At 49.4% G+C, this 27101-nt stretch overlaps 1 protein-coding gene across 10 annotated transcripts in view; it reads left to right on the forward strand.

The window, feature by feature from the left end:
• Positions 1–25786, forward strand: part of EXTL3 (exostosin like glycosyltransferase 3) — a 142452-nt gene extending 116666 nt beyond the window's left edge. For all 10 annotated transcript variants that reach the window (XM_054063890.1, XM_054063884.1, XM_054063887.1 and 7 more), the window contains 4 exons: positions 18688–18815; positions 21802–21946; positions 23630–23758; positions 25198–25786. In XM_054063890.1, the coding sequence (XP_053919865.1) occupies positions 18688–18815; positions 21802–21946; positions 23630–23758; positions 25198–25407 (612 nt within the window). In that variant the 3' untranslated portion in view covers positions 25408–25786. The remainder of the gene's footprint in view (positions 1–18687; positions 18816–21801; positions 21947–23629; positions 23759–25197) is intronic.
• The last annotated feature ends 1315 nt before the right edge of the window (positions 25787–27101 follow it).

Below are 27101 nucleotides of genomic sequence, written 5' to 3' on the forward strand. Positions count from 1 at the left end.
TAGAAGTGACCCAAGGGCTGGAGCACCTCCAATACAAGGAGAGGCTGAGAGACTTGGGGTTGTTCAGCCTACAGGAGAGAAGGCTCTGGAGGGACCTTAGAGCAGCCTCCCAGTACTGAAAGGGACTCCAGGAAAGCTGGGGAGGGGCTCTTGATCAGGGAGTGCAGGGATAGGATGAGAGGGGGAAGGTTTGAAATTGGTAGAGGGAAGATTGAGATGAGATCTTGGGAAGAAATGTTTTTTCGTGAGGGTGGTGAGGCCCTGGCCCACGTTGCCCAGAGAAGTGGTGGCTGCCTCATCCCTGGAAATGCTCATGGCCAGGTTGGTTGGGATTTTGATCAACATGATCGTGTAGAAGGTGTCTCTGCCTGTGGCAAAGGGGTTGGAACTGGATGGCCTTTGACGTTCCTTCCAACCCAATGCATTCTATGATTCTATGAGACTATGAAATTCAGCTCTGAGTCTTTGGTCTATGCCAACACATTTAAATTTAGGCCAGATGAATACACTGCTGCTAGAAGCTCTCCTGTGCTCATCTCCTAAAAACAAAGGTCTGAACTTCCTACTCCTTTTCTGCCTTGGATTTTACTACTCCTTTTTCTTGTCCTGCAGTAATTGAGCCATGGCTGTAAAAGCCCAGCAGCTTTTTGCTTTCTCCTCTTCCTCCAGGGTTCTCCGTGTGTGCCTGTAGACATTTCTGAGCAGTTTATCTGGGTTCCCTGCCAGTGCTGGCTCTCGTGGCCTTTGGCAGTGACTAATCCTTTCCTTCAGCTTCGTTACAGCACAAGTAGCTGGCTTTGATCTCTGCAGCTACTTCCAGTGGCACAACATCCTTTTCGGCTGGCTTGGTGGCCAGCTGGGAAAGGTCATTCAATTTAGGGGCTTGTTTTGAAAGGAATAATCTTTGGAAATTGTCTAATCCGTAAGGATTGCAGCATCTGCAGACCTGTTTAGCTGGCCACTGTGTCCCTTGAAATGCTGCTTGTTAATCTGAAGCAGGTGATGGGGAAGTGCTGTCATGATTTTCCCTTTTGTTTGTGTCTCTGCAGCTGTACTGTGCCAACCTCGCTGCTGAAGGGTGGATAAGTGCCTTAGGTTTGCAGGGACTTTCTGCCAGAAATTCTTACAGGTGTTTTGGTATTTGGATGCCCCATCCCTGGATGGTGTTCAAGGCCAGATTGAGTAAGGCTAAAGTTAGTGCTGAAGAGAAAGTGCTGGGGTGCTGGTGGATGAAAAACTCAGCATGAGCTGGCAATGTGCATTCGTAGCCTAGAAAGCCAAACCATGTCCTGGACATGCATCTGGGCTGCGGGAGGGGATTCTGCCCCTCTGCTCTGGTGAGATCCCACCTGAAGTCCTGTGTTCAGTTCTGGCATCCACAGCACAGGAAGGACATGGATCTGTTGGAGCAAATCCAGGAGAGGCCACATCTCCAGAGAAGGATGATCTCAGGGCTGGAGCATCTCCTATATGAGGACAGGCTAAGAGTATTAGGCTTGTTCAGCCTGGAGAAGAGAAGGCTGTGGGGAGACCTTAGAGCAGCCTCCAACAATGAAAGGGGCTCCAGAAAAGCTGTGGAGGGGCTCTTGATCAGGGAGTGCAGGGATAAGACAAGGGGGAACAGTTTGAAGCTGCAAGAGAGGAGATTGAGATGAGATCTTAAGAAGGAATGTTTTCCTGTGAGGCTGGATAGGCCCTGGGCCGGGTTGCCCAGAGAAGTGGTGGCTGCCCCGTGCGTGGAGGGATTCAAGGCCAGGTTGGATGGGGCTTTTATCAGCTTGATCCAGTAAAAGATTTCCTGCCCATGGCAGGGGGTTGGAACTGGATGGGCTTTAATCTCCCTTCCAACCTAAGCCATTCCATGATTCCATTATATCAATTTTAAAGATCACAAGGAGGTCCCTAGGTGAGGTTTCTGGCTAAGAGAAGGAGGAACAGAAGCTGGGCAGACTGTAACCTCTATGTATAGCATGCCGTGGTGGCAACATGAGATTCACTGCTTGTTCTTCAACATCATGTTTGGTTTTCCTATAATTGCTGAGTCAACCTTGCAGATTGAAAACTTTCACAGTCACTTGGGCTAATCTGGAGCAGTGTGCGTGAGCCAGGATGAGGTCCTCAAGAGGAATGTGAGTTAAACAGGAGATAAAACTCTCTGTGGGCATCACACCACTGTTTCAGCTGATCCCTTTTTTTCATGGGAGCTTTGCATAAAAATTTGCTTGATCCAGACTCAGCTGGGTGATTAACTACTTACCTGACCCTTCCTTGGTGATGTAACATGGGATTTACTGGACCAGCTCATCTGCTGAAGCTCCTCAGTGAGTCAGAGCTTCACACTGGCCACATACTGCTTTTCCCTTCCTTGCACTGCCCCACAACTCTTGTGTGTGAAAGCAGGAGGAACCCAACTGAGCTTTCAGGTCTTGGGTTGCATAAGGGAGCGGGGTGCTACAGGTTTGCTTCCAGCAGGAACAGTTCAGACTGTGCTTTCCATCACAAAATTACTTAAGGAGTCACCATGTTTGTCAGCACTGAGTCACTTTACACAAGAGGTTTGCATGATGCGTGGGTTAAACAGATTCCATCCAATGCACCTGGCATTGGCAGTGCTTTACTGGCAGTGGATCGTAGAGTCATGGAGTGGTTTGGGTTGGAAGGGACCTTAAAGCCTATCCAGTTCCAACTCCCATGCCTTGGGCAGGGATTCTTTCCGCTAGATCAAGTTGCTCAAAGCCTTATATCACAGGCTTAGGAGTTAAATGTCTCTATGAGAGCAATGTTGTAAAGCAATGGTTGCCCAAAAATGCTGCTGCTGAGTACGCAGCACCACCTGCTGCCTGCTGAACCCAGCACTGCTGGAGGTGCAGATCGGTTCCCAAATCCCTGCCAGTTTTGCTGTCTCAATACGTATTTTTACTACTGTGTAGCAGAAGAGGAAGGAGCAAATGTACTGCTTAGTTCAGCTATGATGCTAAAACGCAGGTGCTTGTGACTGCCGGGCCTGAGAAAAGGTGCAGTGATGCATGAATGTACGCTGGTAAGGTAACAAGCAGCGCCAGCTTCTTGGGGATTTGTGTTCTGAATATTAACTCCAAAACTGGCTTGTAATAGCTTTTCCGTAGACAAAATGTTCCTGTAGCCCCAGCTCGGCAGGTTCCCTTAGCTTAGGATACAGCTTCTGGGACTGATGACCAGAAGGAAGGCCTTACTCTGGGGCACCAGCAATGAAAAACATGGGAAGGAAGCATCCTTCTACCCTACAGTGTACATAATCAGGTGGCTTTCTCACCCATAAAAGCTTGAAGATGTCATGAGTCCCAGCCCCTTGTGTTGAAGCCTTTAACCACCAACACGAAAGCCCTCTGCGTGTCTTTAAAATGCTCTCAGCTCCGGAGCAGCCTCTGGCACAACAGTAGGGGACATAAGCAGCACAATAGGACTTGGCACTGGAGTCAGTGCAGCAGCAAAAAACCACATTGGTTTTCCAGGGCTGGATTCCTGCTGCTTTAAGGGCTTGTGTGTTGGCACAAATGTTCCTTTTTAAATAACAACAGGCTATTCAATGTCCCTGGATTTTTCCCTACAGTGGAACAACCATGGGCTGGAACTGAGTAGATGTTTTTCTCTACTCTTTTCGTTCTGTTTTCACCTTCTTTCCATTTTATTTGGTTTTATTGTTGCAGATTTTACTTGGTCCATATGGCGCTGTGTGGTGACATCCACTTCATGCTAAGCCCTTCTTCTAATAAAGTCCCAGAGCCCAGGTATCAGCATTTCCTTTCTTCCCACACTTTTAACTGATTTTGCTGTGCAAAGTGATGTGATCGTGCATTCTGTCCAGGCTGCTTTATTTGCGAAGTGAAGACAGCCTTGTCTCCCAGAGTAGCTATTACTTGATTCAGTGCCACAAGAACTGAGTGGGCCCCAAGGCGCAGGAGAGAAAGAGCGAGCTGTAGGCACTGAGGTAGTGAATTTGGCTTTGGCTTGCAGGTATTAAATAGATAGGATGAAAGGAAATCTGTGTTCTTAAAGTTTGCTGGAACAGGAGGGACCTTGCAGGCCATTGGGACATCACAAGTAGACAACTGTGAAGGAGATGAGAAGGTGATAAAGAAAAGTAACTCTTGGATGCAAGGTTAGAGAAAGAGACGAGAAGCAAGAGAGAGTTTTTAATCATGCTGCTTGTTCTTACGTGTCTAGTGTTGCTCACAGATGCCTCCCCAAGCTCTGTGGGATCGATCAGCAAAGATATTGCAGCTCTCAAATAGAAGATAGTGTCTATTCCCGAGTTGACCAGTGGGCTGACAATGGTGCAGTGCAGCAGCTGCAGTATTATTCACCTACTGGACAGTCTCTTTCCCCTTCTTCCCCCACCCGGTTCTTGCCAGTATCCAGTGAGGAAGCAGATGCTGCTCTCCCTTATCGAACTGATGGATACTTTCTCTTCAGTTTGCTCAAAATCAAGCTCTGCGGTTAGTGATAAGGCATGATGGATCTCCCTGCCATGCCGCGCATATGGAGTGCTCCCCTCTCCAAAAAGCAGTGCCTGGCTTCTTCCTGTGCTTATGGAGGAGATTCATCTGCTGTGAGAAGCATATCAATAAGCACAAAGGTGGTGGGCTAGCTGGATTCAGAACAAAGGGCTGCAGTTTGTTTTCGCATTGCCTTGACTGCTGTGTCCCTGGATTTGATCCTGTTTCACTACAAGTACCCAAAAAGGATGGAGAGGTTTTTTTCGTTTGTGGTGACTGAGTGGGAATGCTCCTTTAAAGACCATAAAACATTAGAAGGATATGGAACTGTTGGAATGGGTCCAGAGGAGGCCACAAAGATGATCTGAGGGCTGGAGCACCTCTGCTGTAGGGAGAAGCTGAGAGAGTTGAGATTGTCCAGCCTGGAGAAGAGAAGGCTCTGGGGAAATCTTATAGTGACCTACCAGTATCTGCAGGGGCTCCAGGAAAGCTGGGGAGGGACTTTTTACAAAGGACTGTAGGGACAGGCCGAGGGAGAATAGCTTTAAATTGGAAGGGGGAAGATTTAGATTGGGCATTAGGAAGAAGTTTCTCACAATGAGGTTGGTGAGGCCGTGTCCTGGGTTGCCCAGAGAAATGGTGGCAGCCCCATCCCTGGAGGTGTTGAAGTCCAGGCTGGATGGGGCTTAGCAGCCTGGTCTGCTGGGAGCTGTCTCTGCCCATGGAAGGGGGTTGGAACTGGATGGGCTTTAAGGTCCCTTCCAGCCCAAACCATTCCATTATTCTATGATAAAAGATTTCTAGAGTAAAAGCAGTGGTTTTAAGTCACTTCCATTCATTTAAAGCCTTGAGTTCGATCAGGAAAATACATGCCCTGTGAAGGAAGGTGAGGAATATTTCCCTTAAACTGGCACAAAGAATCATGCTGATGAGCCAGAGAGAAACTAAGGCACAGAGAACAAAAAGCCACGGTCACAAAGTGTGCACTCGTCCATCTCCTTATAAGCTCACAGAAGCCCTGTAGGAAGCTGGTTTCCCAGCTTTACCAGAAAGGTGGGAAATCAGGTGAAGCTGTTCTTCTGTTTCCCAGGTAACACTGTCAGATCAAAGCAGTTTAACAAAGTCTTCAGCTTCTGAAAGCCTATCTGAATTGTACTCCGAGGTTTTTGTGGTTCATGTAGGGAAGGGAAATGGGGTTTGTTCTCAATATTGAATATTATTATAGAATGATTTGTGTTGGAAGGGACCTCAAAGCCATCCAGTTCCAACTCCCCTTGCGATGGGCAGGGGCACCTCCCACTGGATCAGGTTGCTCAAAGCCTCATCCATCTGGCCTTGAACACCTCCAGGGATGAGGCAGCCACCGCTTCCCAGGGCAACCTGGGCCAGGGCCTCACCTCACATTTCTTCCTAAGATCTCAGCTAAGTCTCCCCTCTTTCAGCTGAAAACCTTTCCCGCTCATCCTATCCCTGCCCTCCCTGATCAAGAGCCCCTTCCCAGTTTTCCAGGAGCCGCTTTCAGTACTGGGAGGCTGCTCTAAGGTCTCTCCGCAGCCTTCTTTTCTCTAGGCTGAACAGCCCCAACTCTCTCAGCCTGTCCTTGGATGGAAGGTGCTCCAGCCCTCCGATCATCTTCATGGCCTCCTCTGGACTCAGTTGAACAGCTCCATGCCCTTTGTGTGCTGAGGACTCCAGAACTGATTGCAGGGCTCCAGGTGACATCTTACCAGAGCAGAGCAGAGCAGAGCAGAAAGAGTTGGCTTTCTGGGCTGTGAGTGCCCTTTGCTGGCTCCCATTGAGCTTCTCACCCATCAGCACCCCAAGTCCTCAGGGCTGCTCTCAATCTGTTCTCTGCCCAGCCTGGATTTGTGCTTGGGATTGTCCCAATCCAGGTGCAGAGCCTTGCACTTGACCTTGTTGAACTTCATCAGATGTGTGCAGGCCCACCTCTTAAGTCTCTGATTGGCATCATCTGCCACAAAGCCCATGGCTTGGAGAGCGTGGGGATGATGCTTCTGTCACTGCTGCCCTCTGCTTCTCTGAATGGAAACAGATTGTGTGCTGATGGGGAAGATGGGCCAGGTGAAATAAGGTTCAACCAAGAGATCCAGCAATTACGATCCAGCAACTGAAGCCTGTGAGCAAAGTGAAGATCCTCAGAAACTCTGCTGGGGCTCGTGTCCTGGTTTGTCATCATCTGAGTCTCTCACGTCCGGTGTGAAGGCATTTAGGCAAGAGTATATGTTTGGTGGAAATGCCTTTTCCCGTATATTTCACCACATTCAGGCTGTTATCCTGACCCTATTCTCTGCTATTTGAGCTGATGGAAATTGGTTTTCTCCATGAGCTGTGCTATCAAGAGATAGGATGCTGATGAGGGAATCGTGGTACGGGTTTGCTCATTCTTTTCTAATAATGCATAAAAGAGCTCTCATCTCAAGATAATTGATTGAGGACAGACGTAGTGGCAAAAAGCTGTCTTCATTTCAGAAGACTTGCCCAGAGGGATCTCAGACTTCTCATCTTGGAGGTCTGCAAAAGGCTTCCAGCCTGGAATAAACCTGGAAGCCCGAAGTGGATTTGCGTGCTTGAGTGCTCTTTATGGTTGCTGCTCCCAGCCACGTAAGCATTAATAAATCCTCTGCCCTCTTCCCATCAGAAAAATAACCTGCCTGCAAACTCAATGCCTTCTTGGCTCTGCTTCTGTATTGAGTTTATATACCAGCTGCTCAGTGAGTTGATAGTCTGACCCCAATTCCCTCCTCTGTTAGTTGAGATATAATGTTCATTTTGATGCCTTCAGTCCGCAGATATGCATGCCTGCACTAAAGCTCTTCTGGGATGGGACACAGCAGCTTTTAAATGCTGAACACTGTCACCGAGCACCATTGGGTGTGAGGTGTTCCAAAGAATGAGACATCCCAACTTTAACAAACTTATAATTAGGAAAGAATTCTTCACAGTGAGAATGGGGAGGCGCTGGCACAGGTTGCCCAGGGAAGTCTTCAAGGCCAGATTGGATGGGGCCTTGAGCAACCTGATCCAGTGGTAGGTGACCCTGCCCATGGAGGGGGCTGGAAGTGGCTGGGCTTTAAGGTCCCCTCCAACCCAAACCATTCTATGATTCTAAAATAACTGCCCCTGCTCTGCCAGACCTATAGTTTTACTGCTGTGGTAGAGATCCTGTTTGACAAATACCAAATAGGAAGAGAAGGAACCTGCTGAAGAAGTGATTGCTCAACAATACTGAGGGTCTGCACTGATGAAAGGCTCTGTTAATTAAAGCAGCTGGGCTGTCAGCCAAAGAGCAGTGTGGGAAGATAAGCTTTGCCTCACCTAGCGAACAGAATTCCAGTACTCCCCTGGGACCACATCCCTTGAGTTTCCAGCACTTTCTTCTTCCACTGGAGATGCTCTGTGTTGCACAGTTCTCCATCTCCAAGATGGATGTTGCTGTGTTTCCATCGCATTAATGCTGATGACTTGGTATTGCAAGGCAGCTGATGGCTTGGCAGGAAGAGGATTCCTCAAGGGTGCTCCTGAACTGCTGGGCTGACTTTTACATGCTCTCTGTCTCGCAGATGAGATGTGACAGCCCCTCTCAGATCCATCCCGCAGCTCTCAGTCCATTTGCTGGCAGACTTCTCAGCAGGGACCAGGGGACCAGCAACCTGTCTTTTCCAATGAAATTAGAAGTGCATGAATTAACTAGTGGAGTCCTAAGAGTGAAGGGCTGAGAGAGAACTGGGCTTCAGTACTTTTAGTAATTTTGGGGGTTTGCTTGTTATCCTAAGATTAGGGAGTTGCAGTTTGTGCATATTTATTCAGCTCTCGTATGGCTCTTCCAAGGATGACAGCGTACTGAGATCGTACCTGGCCTGACACATAGACTCATAGAAACATAGAAAGTGTTGGGTCGGAAGGGACCTCAATGCCCATCCAGTTCCAACCCTCTGCCATGGGCAGGGACACCTCCCACTGGATCAGGTTGCTCAAAGCCTCATCCAGCCTGGGCTTCAACACCACCAGGGATGGGGCAGCCACCACTTCTCTAGTCAGCCTGGGCCAGCGCCTCACCACCCTCACAGCAAAACATTTCTCCCTAAGATCTTATTTAAATGTCCCCTCTTTCAGCTTAAAACCATTTCCCTTAGTCCAATCCTGTACTCCTTTATCAACGACCCCTCCCCAGCTTTCCTGAAGCCCCTTTCAGTACTGGGAGGCTGCTCGAAGGTCTCCCCACAGCCTTCTCTTCTCCAGGCTGAATAACCCCAACTCTCTCAACCTGTCCTCGTATGGGAGGTGCTCCAGCCCTCCGATCATCTTTGTGGCCTCCTCTGGACTCACTCCAACAGATCCATGTCCTTCCTGTGCTGAGGACTCCAGAACTGATTGCAAGGCTCCAGGTGGGATCTCACCAGAGCGGAGTAGAGGGACAAGATCCCCTCCTGGCCCTGCTCGGCCCACTGCTTTGGATGCAGCGGAGGACGTGGTTTGACTTTCTGGGCTGCAAGTGCATATTACCTTCTCATGTTGAGCTTCTCATCCACCAGCACCCAAAGTCCTTCTCTTCAGGGCTACTCTTAGTCCATTGACATTTCCCAGCACGTGTGTGGTGAGCACTCCAGCAGCAGGGAAAGGGAGGCAGGAACACTGGATACTTTTACCAAAATAAGGTCAGGGTTTCCCAGTTGGATTCTCTGTGAGCTGCTTGGGTTTTTCTTCTTCCCCTGTCCAGGTTGTATTACAGAGCATTTCTGTGGTTAGTTCCAGTGCAGAAACAGGACAGTCCTTGCTGTGGGCTCTTCCCTGGCCTGTTTTCACAATGCTGCTCTGAAGTTCACAAGCTGCTCTGAAAACAAATCAGCCTGAGTGGCGTGCAGCCATCCTGGCTGCGGGTATCACTCCGACCTTGTGCAACTCTGCCCTGCATGATGCAGCTCCAGCTTCCCCACGATACCCAAAACAGATCCAGGAGGTGAAAGCTGCTTCAGAGCAGCGATTGCTCCATCCCCATGTGCTCTTCAGGCTCTGCCTGCCTCGAGTGGTGGGCTGGGGTGCTGTGAGGTCTGGCAGAACAAAGGCCTGCTGACTCCCAGCAGTGAGAGCTGGCCTTGGACTGAAGCAGAAAGGTGGGATCTGTTCCCAGGCTCAGTGACTGCACGCACGTCCATTCCTGAGCTATTGGTATTTCCTAGACAAGCTCTGGAAAGTTTTTGCTGCCCACAAGCAGTTTTAATCCGCCATCCCTGAGCTCCAGGAAAGAGGGGAGATTGAGATGAGAGCTTAGGAAGGAATGCTTTCCTGTGAGGGTGGTGAGGCCCAGGCCCAGGTTGCCCAGAGAAGTGGTGGCTGTCCCATCCGTGGAGGTGTTCAAGGCCAGGCTGGATGGGGCTTTGAGCAACCTGATCCAGTGGGAGGCGTCTCTACCCATGGCAGGGAGTTGGAACTGGATGGGCTTTCAGGTCCCTTCTGACCCAAGCCATTGTGTGATTCTAGAAGAGCTATTCTTACTTCCTCTCCTTTGCACACCTTCCACCAATCTTAACTGTGAGAGCAGAGAAGGATCAGAGAAGTATTTGGGGTGGTTTAGAATTGTCACTCAAGGATGAATCCTTTGAGAGCTGCTTTCCACCCCACATTCTCAAGAGCGAAGGGCGCTCACTCCTGTAACCACAGCATCTCTCAGCAAGGGTAGAGGACAAATAACTGTGTACATCTGCCCCTGTTTGCATTTAATCCATGTGTGCTCTTCTACAGGCACTCCTGCTGCCGTCCATCATCTCCCTTGTGGGTTTCAGCTCTGGAACCACTTCTAGGCTGGGCAGAATTTCACTTGAATTTTCAGGCCTTGAATACCAAGGCAGAATTTGCCAGGTGAAAGTAGGTTTCTGATATTCATCTAACTGCGACTTGAAAGAGCATTGATAAGGAACTGTGACATCTGTTGGAACATCACATCTTTGGATATTGCCTATTTCATTGCAAAAAACCAAACCCAAACGCCAAGCCCAAGCTTGGGGTTATCACTATAAAAACCCTAAGCATGAGATCTCCCCTCTTTGAACGACTTTTGTTTCACTGCAAACAGCATCTTCTAAATCCACCTTGTGATCCCAGACCTCCTAGTGGAAGTTGGGTCATGAGATTTTCTATCCTCTTGCACCCAGTTTTTCCCTGTAAGCTTTCATGTAAAGCCCAGAGCTAGGTGTCAAAAAGTTGAGGAAGGAGTGAGGTGAAGCAGTGGGAGACAACGTATTTGAAAGCCTCATCTGCAAGGGACAGTGTGTGATCCCAGGGATCTTCTTTGGAGCCGAATAATTACAAGTAATAGCAAAATAAATCTAATTGGACAACGAACTCAATGCGCATCTTTAATTGCGCAGCCACGAACAGCAGCACACAGAGAGAATAAAGATAAGTGAGTGTCTAGATCCCTTTAATGTTAAAATAAGCACCCTTCTCCTTCAGTCTCTCCAGACAGATGTGACAGCTGCTCTCGTATGAAAAGGAATAAATAATCACTTTTATTTGTGTCGCAAGCTGTTTTTTCATCTCAGAGATGAGCAACCCACTGATAGCAGGCGAGTTGTTTAAAGAGAGCCCAAGTGTTTGTAATATTACGTGCACGGACACAATATCAGTTTAAAACAAAAGGGTATCCACTTGTATCTTCCTGTGTGGTTTTGTTCCCAGTGGGAGATGATTTATTCTTTGGTTTATGTTGCATTATTTAATTATATGTATTTTAAAAACGCTTCTGTTTTGCCAATTTATATGCAGTGTGTGCTGCCCTGGATGGCTTTGCAGCTAAGTGCCCTTACAATGAAACTCCTTCCGTATATCTGGAGACAAAACTTAAAATAGCCTGTAAATACTTTTCATTTCAACATTGAAAATGCCTTAAATTGGAGATGGCAAAGCAGAGGAGTCTGGAGGTGCCAGGCGTAAAGGAGAGGGTCTGTAATTTGTTCAAGGTGAGGAGAAGGCACTGGGGAAGGAGCAGCAGAATAATTAGTATGTGAGAAAGGAGATAACAGTAACTTTCCAATCCATCTTTAGAATCATAGAATCATTAGGGTTGGGAAGGACCTCCAAGCTCATCCAGTCCAACTGTCAGCTCAGCACCAAAGTGCCACATCTATGCATCTTTTGAACTCCTACAGGGAAGGGGACACCACCACTGCCCTGGGCAGACTCTGCCAGAGCTTCCCCACTCTTTAGGAAGTGTTTCCTTATATCAAATCTAAACCTCCCCTGGTGCAACTTGAGACCGTCTCCTACTGTCCTATCACTCGGTACTTGGGAGAAGAGACCAACACCCACCCACCTCACTACAACCTCCTTTCAAGAAGCTGGAGAGAGCAATAAGGTCTCCCCTCAGCCTCCTCAAGCCTAAAGATTAAAAGGAAAGTAAGAAAATGAAAAATTGCCAAGAGAAGCTACTGTGAAAACCAGGGATGTCTCATCAGGCAAGAGCTGACTAAAGAGACATCCCACTAGGAGTGTTTTGGAAGAGTTGTTTTGGGTGGATGTTTTGGTGCCAGTGCCATCGAATTAGCAAGAGAGCATAGAGTCATAGAATGGTTTGGGTTGGAAGGGACCTTAAAGCCCATCCATTTCCATCCCTCTGCCATGGGCAGAGACACCTGCCACTGGATCAGGTTGCTCAAAGCCTCATCCAGCCTGGCCTTGAAAACCTCCAGGGATGGGGCAGCCACCACTTCTCTGGACTACCTGGGCCAGAGCCTCACTACCCCCAAAGGAAAACATTTTTTCCTAAGATCTCAGTCTCCCCTCTTTCAGCTGAAAACCGTTCTCCCTGATAAAGAGCCAACCCTGATCAAAAGCCACTCCCAGCTCTCCTGGAGCCCCTTTCAGTACTGGGAGGCTTCTCTTCTCCAGGGTGAACAAGTCCAACTCTCTCAGACTGTCCTCAGATGGGAGGTGCTCCATCCCTCGAAATGCCAGAGAGTATATATGGGGTAGGTGAAAACTGGGTTGGAAAAGTTCTGAGAACGAGCACTGGTAGACAAGTGCTGTCTCCTTTCTCCTGCCCAGTCTCCTTGCCTGGCTGCAGCACATGCTGGTGTGACACCGACCAGAGCCAAGCACCACATGGCCTGGGCTTTGTATGGACTAGATGGAGTGGAGCTGGGAGCCAGGAGCCAGCCTGGGACAGCAAGGCTGTTCCATGGGGAGAGACCAGTCAGGAGAGGAAATTGTCCCTTATGGCTGCACATTGCCTGCAGGTGGTTCTGAGCAGCCTGGATGTCTCTCCAGGATTGCTTTGTCCAGGGTAATGGGGTTTGTTCAGGAGCTGTGGTCTCATCCATCTCAATTTATCAATATCTTCTGGATCTGAGCATGTTAACCATAGGATATTGGCAAAAGGTCATTGTCTTAACAGAGAGAGTTTTTAAAAGAGCTGCTTTCTGCAACCATGGTTTTGCCTTTGCGTCCCAAGTTTTTTTAGACATTAATTATCATAAACACTGACAATCAAAAGAATATCCACTTCTTTACAAAAAGCCAATCCACTAAGGTCAGCAGTGATGATGATGCTTCTGGAAGGAGCTTTAACACCCTGTTTATGTGTGTCTCAGAGCACAGGGCTGCAATTCCCCTTGGATTTGCAGCTCGTTAGGAAATGCCAGCAATGCCCCATAGTCCCCTGTTGTGCTGGACTCATTTCCTCGAGTATTCAGGTCTGGGCTGGGAATGAGAGTGTGGTTATTGGGAAGACATCCAACATCTCCACATTTGGTTGAGATAGAAAGGCTGGGGTGGCGGCATCCCAGCTTCTGCCTGCCTGTGCAGCGCTGGCAGCCTGGCTGAGTGCCACGAGGAGCATCATGTTCTGTCGGGTGAGGCTGGATATTTTTATTTCTCATAGAATGAAGAATTATTGTCTGAGCTCAAGGCTTGGATCTGTGCTTCTCTGGGTGGCTTTGGAAAGCAGGGCACTGTCCAGTAGGAACTGGGTGAATTTCTGTTCTTTGAAAATCATAGAATGGTTTGGGCTTTAGGGACCCAAAATGGGCTTAAAGCTCATCCAGTTCCAACCGCCCTGCCATGGGCACGGACACCTCTCACTGGATCAGGTTGCTCAAAGCCCCATCCAGCCTGGCCTTGAACACTTCCAGGCATGGGGCAGCCACCACTTCTCTGGGCAACCTGGGCCAGGGCCTCACCACCCTTACAGCAAAACTGTAAAAAAAAAAATTTCTTCCTAAGATCTCATCTAAATAGAAAGGATAACACAAAGCACAAGACAAACTGGGATCAAAGACATCTTTAAAAGAGAGAACCTCAGGTGTGTGGGTTCCACATGGAACCTCTTCTGATGCCAGGGATGTTTACAGGGTGCTGTAAAGCATTCTGTGATTCTGTGATGTGTGATATGGGTGGGATGAAGATCGTCAGCTCCCAAATGTGCAAATATTGCCTTCCTTATTGGGTGTAGATGACAGTGGTACCACCTCTGGAGCCAAGTCCCAGTGGTCAGAGTGGTCACCCATGATCTGGGAGATGCATTATCCCTTTTTTCACAGAGAGGATATGAACTCCTACCTGTTCCTCCACGGGGAGTAGAACAGCATGGTCCTTGGGAGCTTTGTTCCCAGTGAGGCCCTGGGCAAATCCTACCTGATGTTGGTGCTGTCCCCATCAGACTAAGCTGAGTTTTGCAGAGGACTTTGCTCCGGTCTAGCGGATCAGTCCTTGTGAACACAGCGGACACAACTCCGGAGCCTCTGGCTAGAGTTCTTCCCTGCAACGCAGGAGGCTTGCTTCACTAACTCTTACTCATAAACTGTTTGAAGTTGCCAAGAAAATGGATTGACAAGGTTGTAAATCTGCATCCTCCCAGGAGGACTGTGCTGGCAGAAACTCCTGGCTTTTTTCTTCCAAGTGTAGTTGGAGGTCAGCTCTTCATACAGAAGCATTTGGCTTCTGCATCTTCAGTGCCATAATTCTCACCTGCGTGGTGAAAAGGACCTCATGGTGTCCCTATCCCTGCTCTGCCTTATAGTACTGCTTTTCCCTAGCCCATTTGGGCTGAACTGGTGTGTATTTGGGAATGATGGGAACAAATCCTGTCCCTGAGACCTTGTTCTTTGTCTCCCCAAATTATCTAGCTCCCCTAAGGGCTTCCTTTGGGCTTTTCTGTCCTAAAGACCTGACACGAGCAATGAGGTTACTGGTTTCTTGCAGAGTTTGCTCTTTGCCCAAAAATCAATCCAGGTCCATTAAGTTGACCTGTCAAAATTCCTCCAAGGGCATAGACATTCTTCATGTTTTCACCATCAAATTATATGTGACACTTAATTTAAAGCTTAAGCATAAAGCCTCGCTAGCACAGGAATTGCTGGAAGATATTGATTTTACTGCATTTTTGTATTTATGTATAAAAATGTACGATAAAGTACTGGTTCGGGTCATTATTGCTGGACAGACCTGAGATTTATACCCTGATTTAGTTCTTTCTAACATTTTTAAGATCCATTTGGCCAGCGCAGCTATGAAAAAACACTAGGAACAAATGGGCTTGCGTAGACTTGTGGGGCATTGTGCTCCTTGAGTCAAGCTTTGCCCTATGTTGTGGAATAGAATGACCTTGAATTGCTTCAGGACCAGATATGATGGGACTTTGAGCAACCTGATCCAGTGGGAGGTGTCCTTGTCAGTGGCAGGGGGTTGGAGCTGGGTGGGCTTTGAGGTGCCATTCAACCCATGGTTCTATGATTCTGTGAAATTCAAAGTGCTACCTTCTTCCCAGCGCATCGGTGAGGCAGAGAGGGGTTTCTGTGCTCAGGTTTGTGGTTCTTGCTCTTCTTTGTCCTTTATCCACCCATCCATTTTCAACTGGAGAGCATGGTATCAATTTACTATGTACTCATTCCAACTTGCTGACCTTAATGAGTGAGAGATCTACAGACTTCAGTGAGACAAGGCTTTCTGAGGAAATTCCATCGGAACAGCAGGGACACAGCAGAGCATGCGCTCTTTAGCAGAAGGGCTAAATTCTGTATCAGGGCTGGGTTTAATAACTTTGAAAGCTTCCTAGTATGTGGGATCTGCAAGAGAGGGTAAAAATGGGCATTCAGGAGTTGTTGGTGATCACAAGACTTCATTGAGAGAAACATTGCTGCTGAAGGGCTGAAACCCTTCAAGCCGGAGAGAGTGATGACCAGTTCCCAGCTGGTCCAGGCTGGAATTTACTGATGGGGCTCTTCCCTGTGTCAGAAACAATGAAAGCTACTCTGGGGTGGTTTTTGCAATCACTGACAGTCCTGAAGTCCTCATGAAGCAATCAAGAGCTGGAGCATGGGATGGGCTGCAAACGTGCTGACTGGGAAAGGAGCCAGCCACATGTGGGAGGCAGAACATTTCCTAAGGCATTTAACCACTCGCATAATAAAATCAAGTCCCGTAAATGCCACGATGCACTGGGTGGTTGATTAGAGATCCCAGTGGAGGCGTTCAGGGCCCCCACCAACATCTGCTTTGCGGCCCTTGGTTTTGCCATCATGTCAGTTTGCCAAAGTGCTCGTCCATTCCAGAAAGAACCTCTGAGTGTGGCTCTGCTGCCCCGCCTAGAACTATGCCCTCTCGCAAGCCTGGACCTCTTAGTGCTGCTGCAGGAGCCTTAGGTTTGCTAACACCAGTTACAGATACAGCCATGAAAAGGCAGGAGAAGATTGATGATTGGACTGGATGATCTTAGAGGTCTTTTCCAACCTTGATGATTCTGTGATTCTGAGATTAAAATTCTACTTATTGTCAGTCTGGGGACCGCTCTTGGCTCCTCTTCTTTCCTGGTCGATGCATCCAGAGGATGCCCACAGCCTGTTGGGTTTGGTGATGCTTCTATGGAGGTGATGTTCTCAAAGCCTGCATTGGCCTCCTTATGTTCAGGTCTTCCTTGCCCTCCTGTGCCAGTGACTTAGGGTCATGCTGTTCCAAACCGCCTCCTTTTTTCATTCCTGTCTTTCCAGCTTCCACGCGAATCACTACATGCAGTTTGTCTCTCCTGTCAGCCGTTCCCACCATGATCCCTGCAACCTCTCTTTTCCAGCAGTTCCCAGATAGAGAAGTTATCCCTGGGAGCATCTGCTGCCTCATGCCAACTCTGTCAGCAAACACAGGTTCTGTGCTGGTTTTTGCCATGCTTCTCCACCTTGGGAGGGAGACAGAAAAGAAATTCCTGTGCTGGCATTGTCTGTCCCTGCTTTTGCCTTCTGCTGCAGGCACTAATTGTGTCGAAGGCCTCCTGGGGTGGGTACGCTGCTGGCTTGGCTCCATCACACCTCAGAGCTGCGTAATTTGTTCACCTCCCTGCAGTAAATTGTTGGTGCTTTTTGATGACTCTTCAATGAAATATTTTAATGCGTTCTTTTCGAATGTTCCATCCCCCCCAGCAGCTCTTGACGGATGAAAGCACCAACCCTGGTTTTACATGGGAATTTAATCGGACCAGCTGTCCTGCAGATCCCCTGTACAAAAATTTTCCACTGGTAGTGGTTTCAGTGTGGGGGGTTTTATGTGATCAAATGTAATCTTATTTAATGGGGTTTTATTGCCGTGACGCCTTATTCTTTTCAATGGGCTGGACTTTTATTTTTAAATTAAGAGAGATGCTTCAGAGGAGAAACAGCTTGGAGGGATTGAATGGGTTTGGAAGCCTGGGATGAATGGTGTGATTGTGGATCAGGGCAGGCGGCAAGTCTAAGGGTGAGGAAGAAAGAGGGCCCAGCGTGGAAGGTGCAGGCAGGAAGAGGGATAAATTCTGTATGAAGCGCTTACCCTGTGCAACGATCCAGGCTTGGGGAAGAGTGGCTGGAAAGCTGCCTGGCAGAGAAGGACCTGGGAGTCTTAGTTGACAGTGGCTGAACATGAGCCAGCAGTGGCCCAGGTGGCCAAGAAGGCCACCAGCATCCTGGCTTGGATCAGCCATTGTGTGGCCAGCAGGGCCAGGGGAGTGATTGTGCCCCTGGGCCCAGTGCTGGTGAGGCCACACCTCGAATCCTGGGTTCAGTTTAGGGCCCCTCGCTTCAAGAGAGACACTGAGGTACTGGAGCGCATCTGGAGAAGGGGAATGGAGCTGGTGAAGGGGCTGGAAAACAAGTTTTATGGGGTGGAGCTGACGGAACTGGAGTTATTTACCCTGGACAAAAGGAGGCTGAAGGGAGACCTCATCACTCTCTACAACTAGCTGAAAGGAGGTCGTAGCAAAGTGGGTGTTGCTATCTTCTCTCAAGTGACAGGCAATAGGATAAGGGGGAATACCCTCAAGTTGTGCCAGGAGAAGTTTAGACTGGACATTAGGAAAAAATTCTTCACTGCAAGGGTTCTGAGGCACTGACAGAGGCTGCCCAAGGCAGTGGTTGAGTCCCCATCACTGGGTATTTAAAAGACTGGTTTAGTAGTGGAAAGGTACAGTTGGACTCGATCTCAAATGTCTTGTCCAACCAAACAATTCTATGAAAGTATAATGTTATTCTACGATTCTATGATTTTGTATCTGTATGGCTGAGGATAAGGGAAATCACCCTGTAGGAGAGCTGGAAGAGTTTGGAGAGGGGGTTGTGAATGAGTTGTGTCCAAGCTGTTGGATGGTGGTGAGGCCCTGGCCCAGGTTGCCCAGAGAAGTGGTGGCTGCCTGACCCATGAAGGTGTTGAAGGCCAGGCTGGATGGGGCTTTGAGCAACCTGATGCAATGGAAGATGTCCCTTCCCATGGCACGTGGTTGGAACTGGCTTTAAGGTGCCTTGCCACCCAAACCATTCTATGATTCTATGGAAGTCATGGGTGGTTGCAGAAACAGTTAAGACCAGTATTGGAGAAATGCTGCCAGGGCCACTTCTTCAGTGGCTGTAGGACTGCCCAACCATGGCTGCCATCTTTCCTTCTTGTTATTGCAGAGTGTGTGAGGGCAAGTGACTACAAGCCCTGCTGTTAAAGCTGGTCCCTAGCATTTCAGGGCTTGAATTCAGTGTTGGCAGTTCTACGTCGGCCAGGATAAGGGCTAGAAGCCAGATCTGGTGCCAGAGTGAGCTGATTACTTTTTTGTTCTTAGGATGCATTTCCCTGTCACAGCAGTTATGAAGCAGTGCAGAAATTCTGGACTGCTGTAGCTGGAGTGCGCAGCCCCTAAATCCCTTCTCTGTGCACATACAGCCACCGTAACCATTGTGTGTTGGTCTCTTAGGTTGTCCGCACAGAGAAAAACAGCCTGAACAACCGGTTCCTGCCATGGGATGAGATCGAGACGGAGGCCATCCTGTCCATTGATGATGATGCTCACCTGCGCCACGATGAGATCATGTTTGGGTTCCGGTGAGTAATCTCCATGCACCTTGCCTTTGGACCCAGACTTTTTTTTTCCACATCCAGGGTCTACTCAGGTGTGGCATGGCCTCATGGATAAATCTGAGGCCAGAATTAGGAGGAGCACGTCCCTTCCCATGGCTTTCCAACGCAGTTTCTTGGAGGAGTAATATGTGCTAATGAACTGTTTAATGAGTGGGCTGATGTCAGGTTGTCCAGGCAACCCTGATTCTCATGGTTCTTAACCTCAACTCATCAGCGTTTGCTGTTCTGATGATGTTCCCTTAATTGTTTTGGGGGTGCATGGCTTCCTATGGTGGAAAGAAATTGGAAAACAAATCCAACAAACCATCACACTCCATCCTTCATGTGCTGCTGGCAAGGCCAGGATGTTTGCAGCCATGGCAGGCATGATGCTTGTGTGCTCGAGGTGAGCTGTCATCCTCTTTGCTTGGTGCCACATCGAGATGTGACATGTCTTTTGGCATTGTTTTTTGGAGAGTAAGGGAAAGACAGATGTTGCACAGCAAAGCCTGGTGCTGGTTGCTCTCATTCTGACTCTCCTTCTGCTCCAACATCTACATTTCCCCTTACTTTGCCCTGGCAAAATACTGCCTGATTATGGGGCCAAGGGAGCAAGCAGTAACCTTGTGGGAGGTTTCTGCAAGCTGCTCCAGCAGTTCCTACAGCTGAACCTTGCCAGCTGCCAAAGAGGTGCCTGGGGGTGAGGATGGCATGAGGAGAGAGCACTGGCGCTTGTTTGGCTGTGGCTCGTTAGCCTGCCAGGTCAGGAGTGGGGGCTGTGACTGCCAATCCAAGAGCACCCAGCAGCTGGCTGGGGGGTGGGAGATGGGAACCAGTGCAGAAATGTGTTGGCTCATGTTTGAGAGGAAGATTAAAAGGCACAGAATGCCTGGAAACCCAACAGCTCGTGCTGAAAGATGAGAAATGAGGTGCTGAAGTGATTAAAGCAGGGGAGGAGGCTGCAGGACTCCTGGCTTCCCTTCCCTGCCCTGTTTCAGACTCTTCATCAGGTCTTGACTGTTTTCTCCCCCTCTTTGGTTTCCATTTCCATTTGCTTTAATGCTGCGGCTGGTGGAAGCTTTACCAGTGGGGCCTGGAGACCATCAAATAAAAATGTGCTGGGTATTATTCTCACTTATATCCCTACTTACAAACGCTTTGTTCCCACAAAGCCTCCCTGTGTTAGCATTTTCAGCCAGGGAGGAGATGGTGCCTTGGCGACGGAGTGAACCTCTGCCCCTAACAACTGCATTTTGTTGAAACTTTGCTTTGTGCTGCAATTTTTGGGGCCAAAAGCCTCTTCTTGCTCCATTCGCTTCTCAAGAGCAAGCTAGACGTGGGTGCCCAGGGTCTGAGGAGCACAGCAGGAACGATTCTCCAGAGAGCAGTGTCACGTTCATAGGAAAGCGAAATGTGGGAGAAGTGAAGGGGAATGAGTAGGTTTGACTTTGGCTTTTCAAAGCAATCCGACTGGATTGGCAGAATCTGCAGCAAATGAGTGCTTGCTGGGTGGATGGTGCCAGGGAAGCTGCTTGTGGTGTTAGTCACTTGGTTTTCATTACCAGATTGTATCAGAGTTTCATTAAATTGAGTAGAGGATATGACAAGAAACACATCCGTGCTCCTGGCTGTGCTGGTGAGTGTGATGGAAGCTCAGAGCTATCAGAAACTCAGTCTCTTCAGTAGTCTGCGATCGCCCTGCAGCCACTTCCGTAGCTCTCTGTGGGAACAGGAGGTTGTGGGAGGAACTCATATCCACACTAGAAGAAAAACCCCAAAAGAGCACTTTCTGCCTTATTTTGTTCCTGTGGAGAAGGTAAAACCCTTTTGTGTCCATCAGGCTCCCGCCTGGGACTTGTTTCTTGTAGTGTGGAGTCACTGGATTTGGAGATGCAGCTTGGACGTGAACTGTTAGGGAGATGGGATCAGATGATTGGAAGGAAGCCAGCACGCCTGCCAGTTGAAGCTGGATTTATTTCCCAAGTTAGGCATGAGGCACTGATATTTTTCTTCGTTATTCCTGTCAGTGTTGCAGCTCTCACGTGGGATTTCTTCCTGTGAGAATGAGCTGTGGATGAGAGCAGAACGCGAAGCAAGCCCATGCACTCACATGTGAACCTCAGGGTCTGATTCCCTATGGCTTGACTCCGAGTGTGTGTGAGTGAAGGATGCGCTTATGGCCCCCATGTTTTTTTCTGTATGGATAGAGCCTGGGAAGCCACCAGGTGCTGATTTGAGATGGGAATCTGGCAGTTTAGCACTCCAGATCATCCATCTGGAGACAGCAGGGCCTTCAGTATCTTGGCAGCTTTCCCAGCGGGAGCTTGATGATGTTACAGAGCTTCTGGGAGACATCCCAGGGATGAGGGGCAAGAGGCCAGGAGATTCTAGATTCCTCCTAGGCTTGGCTGCTTTGAACTTTTTATAGACAGCAATAAGAGAGAGACAGCATTGGTATGTGTTGTGCAATGATGTCCCTGCGCAGGCTGGGGGAAGCTGGGACAACTGGAAAAGTTTCCCATCTCATTGGGTTTTGCTGCCCCTTTCTCTGCCTTCCCATCGAAAGTCGTAAATTGTCCGTTTTCTCTGTAATTCAGGAACTAATTTGGGGGCACTGGAGTTTTTTGTTAGTTTTCTTTTAAACCTACAGAACAGCTGATATGAGTGAGAAAAGCCCCTATTTATGAGTTAGGAACACTTCCCTGTGAATAAGGAACTCCTCTAGGAGGGGATCTAGGTGAGAAGCTCAGCTTTGGTACCGAGCAGCGTTGGTCTGTGCTCACAGATGGTGTTTGGCTGAGGAACACTTCACTTCACATCTAACAGTGTTTAACCTTTAACAAGAGGAGTTCAATGCCTCCTGCCAGTAATTTAAAGCTGAGATTTCTGTGTTGTGCTTCTCAGCCAAAGCCATGCTCATCTCCGAATGAGCTCCTGTGTTTGTGTCTCACAAAAGCCTTTGTGTTTGCAGTGTCTGGAGGGAGGCAAGGGATCGCATCGTTGGCTTCCCGGGACGCTACCACGCGTGGGACATCCCACATCAGTCCTGGCTCTACAATTCCAACTACTCCTGCGAGCTCTCTATGGTGCTCACTGGTGCTGCCTTCTTCCACAAGGTGAGAGATCGTGGCCACAAAGCCCTGAGCTTTGTGTTTTCAGTACAAGAAGGACATGGATCTGTTAGAGCAAGTCCAGAGGAGGCCACGAAGATGATCTGACGGCTGGGGCACCTCCCATCTGAGGACAGGCTGAGAGAGTTCAGGTTGTTCAACCTGAAGAAGAGAAGGCTCTTAGGAGCCTTTAAAGCAGCCTCCTAGTACTGAAAAGGGAAGCCTGGAAGGGGCTCTTGATCAGGGGTATCAGGGGAAGGGGCTCTTGATCAGGGAGTGCAGGGATAGGATGAGGGAGAATAGTTTGACGCGGAAAGAGGGGAGATTTCGATGAGATCTTAGGAAGAAATGTTTTCCTTTGAGGGTGGTGAGGCCCTGGGCCAAGTTGCCCAGAGAAGTGGTGGCTGCCCCATCCCTGGAGGTGTTAAAGGCCAGGTTGGATGGGGCTTTGAGCAACCTGATCCAGTGGGAGGGGCCGTAGTAAAGAGTTGCAACTGGATGGGCTTTGAGGTCCCTTCCCACCAAAACCATTCTGTGATTCTATGAGTCTCCCTTCCTTCTCACAGTAACCAGTTTTTGTATGTTAGTGGGGTGAGTTTTTGTTAACGAACAAATTTTGGAGTGTGTCACTCCTCCTTCCTCACTTCTTCCAAACTGCAACACAGCCAGCAACTGCTCTGTGTCCCAGTGAGTGATCTCCTTGAGGAGAGGAGGTTTGTGCCATGTGGGAAGCACCGTGGCACTGAAGCAGGTGGACCATGGGGCTGAGCGCATATCAGTGATGTTCTCCATCTGTGAGGTTGAGGGTGAGGCTGGCCACAGGATGGCTGCCCTGTGTCTTTACTGTAGCATCTTTAGTCTTACAGACCAAAAGCGTCACAAGGGGTAATTTGCAAGGAAATCGTGGATTTCTGCAGCCGATGGCACAGGCTGGCTGGTAGGTATGTTTGGTTTATGTTGGAAGGGAGCAGTGCAGAAAGGGGCTCTGTGTGACTTTGTATGGAATCATAGAATCATGGAATCATTAAGATAGGAAAAGCCCTCTAAGCTCATCCAATCCAACTGTCAGCCCAACCTCACTGTGCCAACTAAACCATGGCCCCAGGTGACACAGCCACATGGTTTTTGAACCCCTTCAGGGACGAGAACTCCTCCACTGCCCTGGGCAGCCTCTGCCAGGGCTTCACCACTCTTTTGGTAAAGATATGTTTCCTAATATCCAATCTAAACCTCCCGTGGCACAACTTGAGGCTGTTTGCTCTTGTCACATTGTTTATTACTTAGGAGAAGAGACCAGCAGCCACCTGGCTCCAACCTCCTTTGGTAGAAGGTTTTTTGGTATGGGGAGACAACAGCAGGCAAACAGGCCTGGAGAAAAGTGTGAGATGTTTTCCTAAGGCGGCTGTCCTGAGCCATCATATCATGCTGGGAAGGTTATCCATCAGGTCTTGCTGCCATGCTGGCTGCAGCAGCAAAGATAGAAAGATCTGAAGGGGCTGAAACAATTATACCTTGATTTCTGAGGTTGCAGGAGCCTTGGTACTCAGTCAGGGTGCTGGCTGCTTCTCCAGCTCCAGCAGATCTCCTGGGTGCAGGATCAATCTGTTACGGGGAGTCTCTCTGCTGGCATCCTTGAGTGCTTTGCTTGGGGCAACCTTGAACAACGTTGCACCTTTTTATCCTTTCCAGTACTATGCCTACTTGTACTCCTACGTGATGCCACAAGCCATCCGTGACATGGTGGATGAATACATCAACTGTGAGGACATTGCAATGAACTTCCTGGTCTCTCATCTGACGAGAAAACCTCCCATAAAGGTAAAATGCTGGGCAGGAGTCTGTGGTGGGCTTTGTGGTTCCAGAGAAACGGCAGTTTGTTCAATGTCTTCAAAAGGCAAGCGGTGTCTTAGGAAGCTGCTGTGCTCCAGGGGAAAGCCAGTTCTTCCCAGTGCCATGCAGCGCGCACTTCCCGTACCAAAATATGGCTCTCTGAAGTGCTGCGTTGCCCATGCTCGAGGCTCTTGGCGTGTCCCCTGCCTGGCCTTGAGGAGATGTAGCGTGTGTTCACAGCGGTGTGAGAACTCACCATACTCGCTCAAAAGCAGCCAAATCCCCACGACAACGAGCAGATGCGTTGGGGTTTAATGTACCTGGATCAGCAAAGGCCCTTCCAAGTTACTGTTCACAAAAAGACAAGTTTTCTTCTTTCCACAACACACGGTACTAGTAGGAGTTGTTTCCTTGATTATTTTGTGTACCTTTCCAGAGACATTTAGGCTCACTGCGTGCAGAGGGCTTGTAGTCCAGCACACTGCAGCCCAGCTGAATGTTCCCTGCCCTGTGATAATGGATGAATGTCACAGTTTTGAGCATGAGCTTTAGATGACAATCATTCTGCTCTTTATTGCTGCTGGCAAGCCGCTCTGTAGGGGAGATTGAGATGAGATCTTAGGAAGAAATGTTTTGCTGTGAGGGTGGGGAGCCCTGGGCTGCCCAGAGAAGTGGTGGCTGCCCTATTCCTGGAGGTGTTGAAGGCCAGGTTGGATGGGGATGTTGAAGGCCAGGTTGGATGGGGCTTTGAGCAACTTGATCCAGTGGGAGGTACCCCTGCCCATGGCAGGGGGGTTGGAACTGTATGGACTTCGAGGTCCCTTCCCACCGAAACCATTCTATGATTTGTTTCATGTGGGTCACCACCAGCTTAGGATTCTCTTGGGGTTCCAACCCATTCTATGATTTACAGCCCTGCCTATGTCTCACCATCGCAGGCCCAGCTGCCTGGGAGGTGGGTCTCAGCTGTAAATGTGATGGGTGGGCGTTTCTGTGTGGTGTCCTGCCCATCTGGATCTACTACAAAGTGCAGTTTGTGCAGCTGAGAGGAGAATCATACCAAAACTGAAAGGTACTGCAATGGGTTGTCTGAATCAAGACCAACAAGGAGGCCCTGGAATCAACAGGCAGCCCCTCAGCACCTCCTAAAATTGGGACCCTCCTCCAGAGATCTTGTGCTGGGTGCCCCAAGTTGCTGAATCCTCTCCAGCCGATAAAAGGATTTCCTTTCTCAAGGCCTTTTATTTCTGAAACAGCTTCTCAACCCTTAAACTAGAACCAAGTAACTAAGCAGTGGCAGATTGTTATCCCCTCCTTTATGTCTCTGCTTTGACAGAGCTGGGGAGAATCATGTCCTTCTTTGCCTGGAGGACATGCAGCAGCTGAGAGCTGCGTGGCAGTGACCTTCTTTGTCCCTCTCTCTGCAGGTGACTTCCCGCTGGACTTTCCGCTGCCCCGGATGCCCCCAGGCACTCTCGCATGATGACTCTCACTTCCACGAGCGACACAAGTGCATCAACTTCTTTGTCAAGGTGTACGGGTACATGCCCCTCCTCTACACCCAGTTCCGTGTGGACTCGGTCCTCTTCAAGACCCGCCTGCCCCATGACAAGACAAAATGCTTCAAGTTCATCTAGAAGCAGGCGGCAGCCGGGCGCCCTCGGCTCACCAAACATTGCCCAGAGGCAGGTGAGGGCAGAGAGTGGCTTTTTTGGCGGGGCTGTGTGCAAACCGCCTTTTGCTGTTGACTCTAGCCTCCTCCCATGGGGCAAAAGGGATGTCTGGGATTCCGTCGGGCACATTTCTCCCTCCCTTCCAGCTCTCCCTACAGCAACTTGAATGAGCGACAGGGAACAGGACCTCATGGCTTCTGTAAAGACATTCCCTGGGATCATACACTGAGGAATGGCATGCTGGCTAGTGGCTCTGCCCCCTCCCTAGCCACGGGCAACCATTCTTTTTAAATATAACTATTGTTATTTAAAATGAAAGTGTTTTAGATTTGCTGTGTGAGGCTTTTTTTTTTTTTTTCCTTTTTTTCTTTCCCCCCCCCCTACTTATTTTTCCCCTTTGCACCTGCCTGCCTGCTCCGGGGGGACCGTAGCGAGGCCACATTGGAGGTGTTTGGCCAAGCGAGGTTGTTCCCAGCATCAAGGCATCTCTGGCCACTGCTGCTGTCCCCATCCTTTCTCCTTGGGGCAGCCCTTCTCCTGCACATCCTGGCTTGTCTTGCCCTTTGGCTACTACTGAGGACTTTCAGGTGTCGTTGGTGACCAGCTCTTTGCTCTGCTCCAAGCCCTGCCTGCGGAGAGGGGGAAGCAAGGAAGAGGTTTGACCCTGGAGGGTCCTTCCCCAGCTCCCAGCACCGTGCCAGGTCCCAGTGGAGTTCGGTTGCTGCGGTCTTGTTCTCTGGATCCTTTTCCACACCACAGGCGCTGTTAAACTTCCAAAGACAGGGAGCATGTTTGGGGCTTGGGAATGATCCATCTGCAGCACAGCAGGGGCTGGCAGTGCCCCAGGCTCCTGTGTTCAAGCGGGCTGCTGTGACCTGTGGTTTTCCACATCCGCTGCAGCCCCAAAGGCTGCTGTGGAGAGTCTTGGAGCCCAGCCTGGCCTCTTCACATGCCCTTTGGGTCTTTTCTGCCTGTCCCTTCATTCCTTGGCCCTGGAGAGCTGCTCCAGTAGCACCCTGAGATCAGCTGCGTGAGCCTTTGCTAATAAAAGGTTTATTCCCACAAGCATCCGAGCATGGAGGTAACCGGATGAAAGCCTAGCCCCAGGGGAGGAGGCAGCCATTAAGCTTTCAGGGTGCAATTGGAGTCTTCTCTCACGATTCACGAGTGGAGGAAGGAGAGGACATGAACCCTTAATGCGTGCGTAGCCGAGCAGAGCGGAAGCGATGCTCCAGCCCAGCCTGCGTGTCCCAGTGCCTGAGCTGCACCGGGGGCCGGAGTCCCTGCTCTGCCTTGTCCCTCATCCCCCAGCCCAGAGTGAAAAGTTTGCCCGTGGGCCTCAGCATCACTGCCTTAAACCCCCATCCTGCCCGCACGCATGGCTATGGGCTGCATCCAAAGGGGAAACCCACCAAGAATTTTCCTTCACATTAACTGCGGAATGTCGCTGGGATCACCCTCCCGGGGCCATTTGTGGAGCCAGTTTCTCTCCCACTGAAGGGAAACGCTGCTATGTCTGGGTGATCGCTCAATTTCCTGCTTCGTTCTGCTTCCGTCATAGCCTGTAACAAGAGGGAAGGGCTTGGATCACCCTCCTGTATTACTTTTCTCCCTGAACACATCCCAGCTGTTGAAGGGTAGCCTGGAGAAGCTCTTGC

The sequence above is a fragment of the Cuculus canorus genome, chromosome 3, assembly GCF_017976375.1.
Source record: "Cuculus canorus isolate bCucCan1 chromosome 3, bCucCan1.pri, whole genome shotgun sequence".
Lineage (NCBI taxonomy): Eukaryota > Metazoa > Chordata > Aves > Cuculiformes > Cuculidae > Cuculus > Cuculus canorus.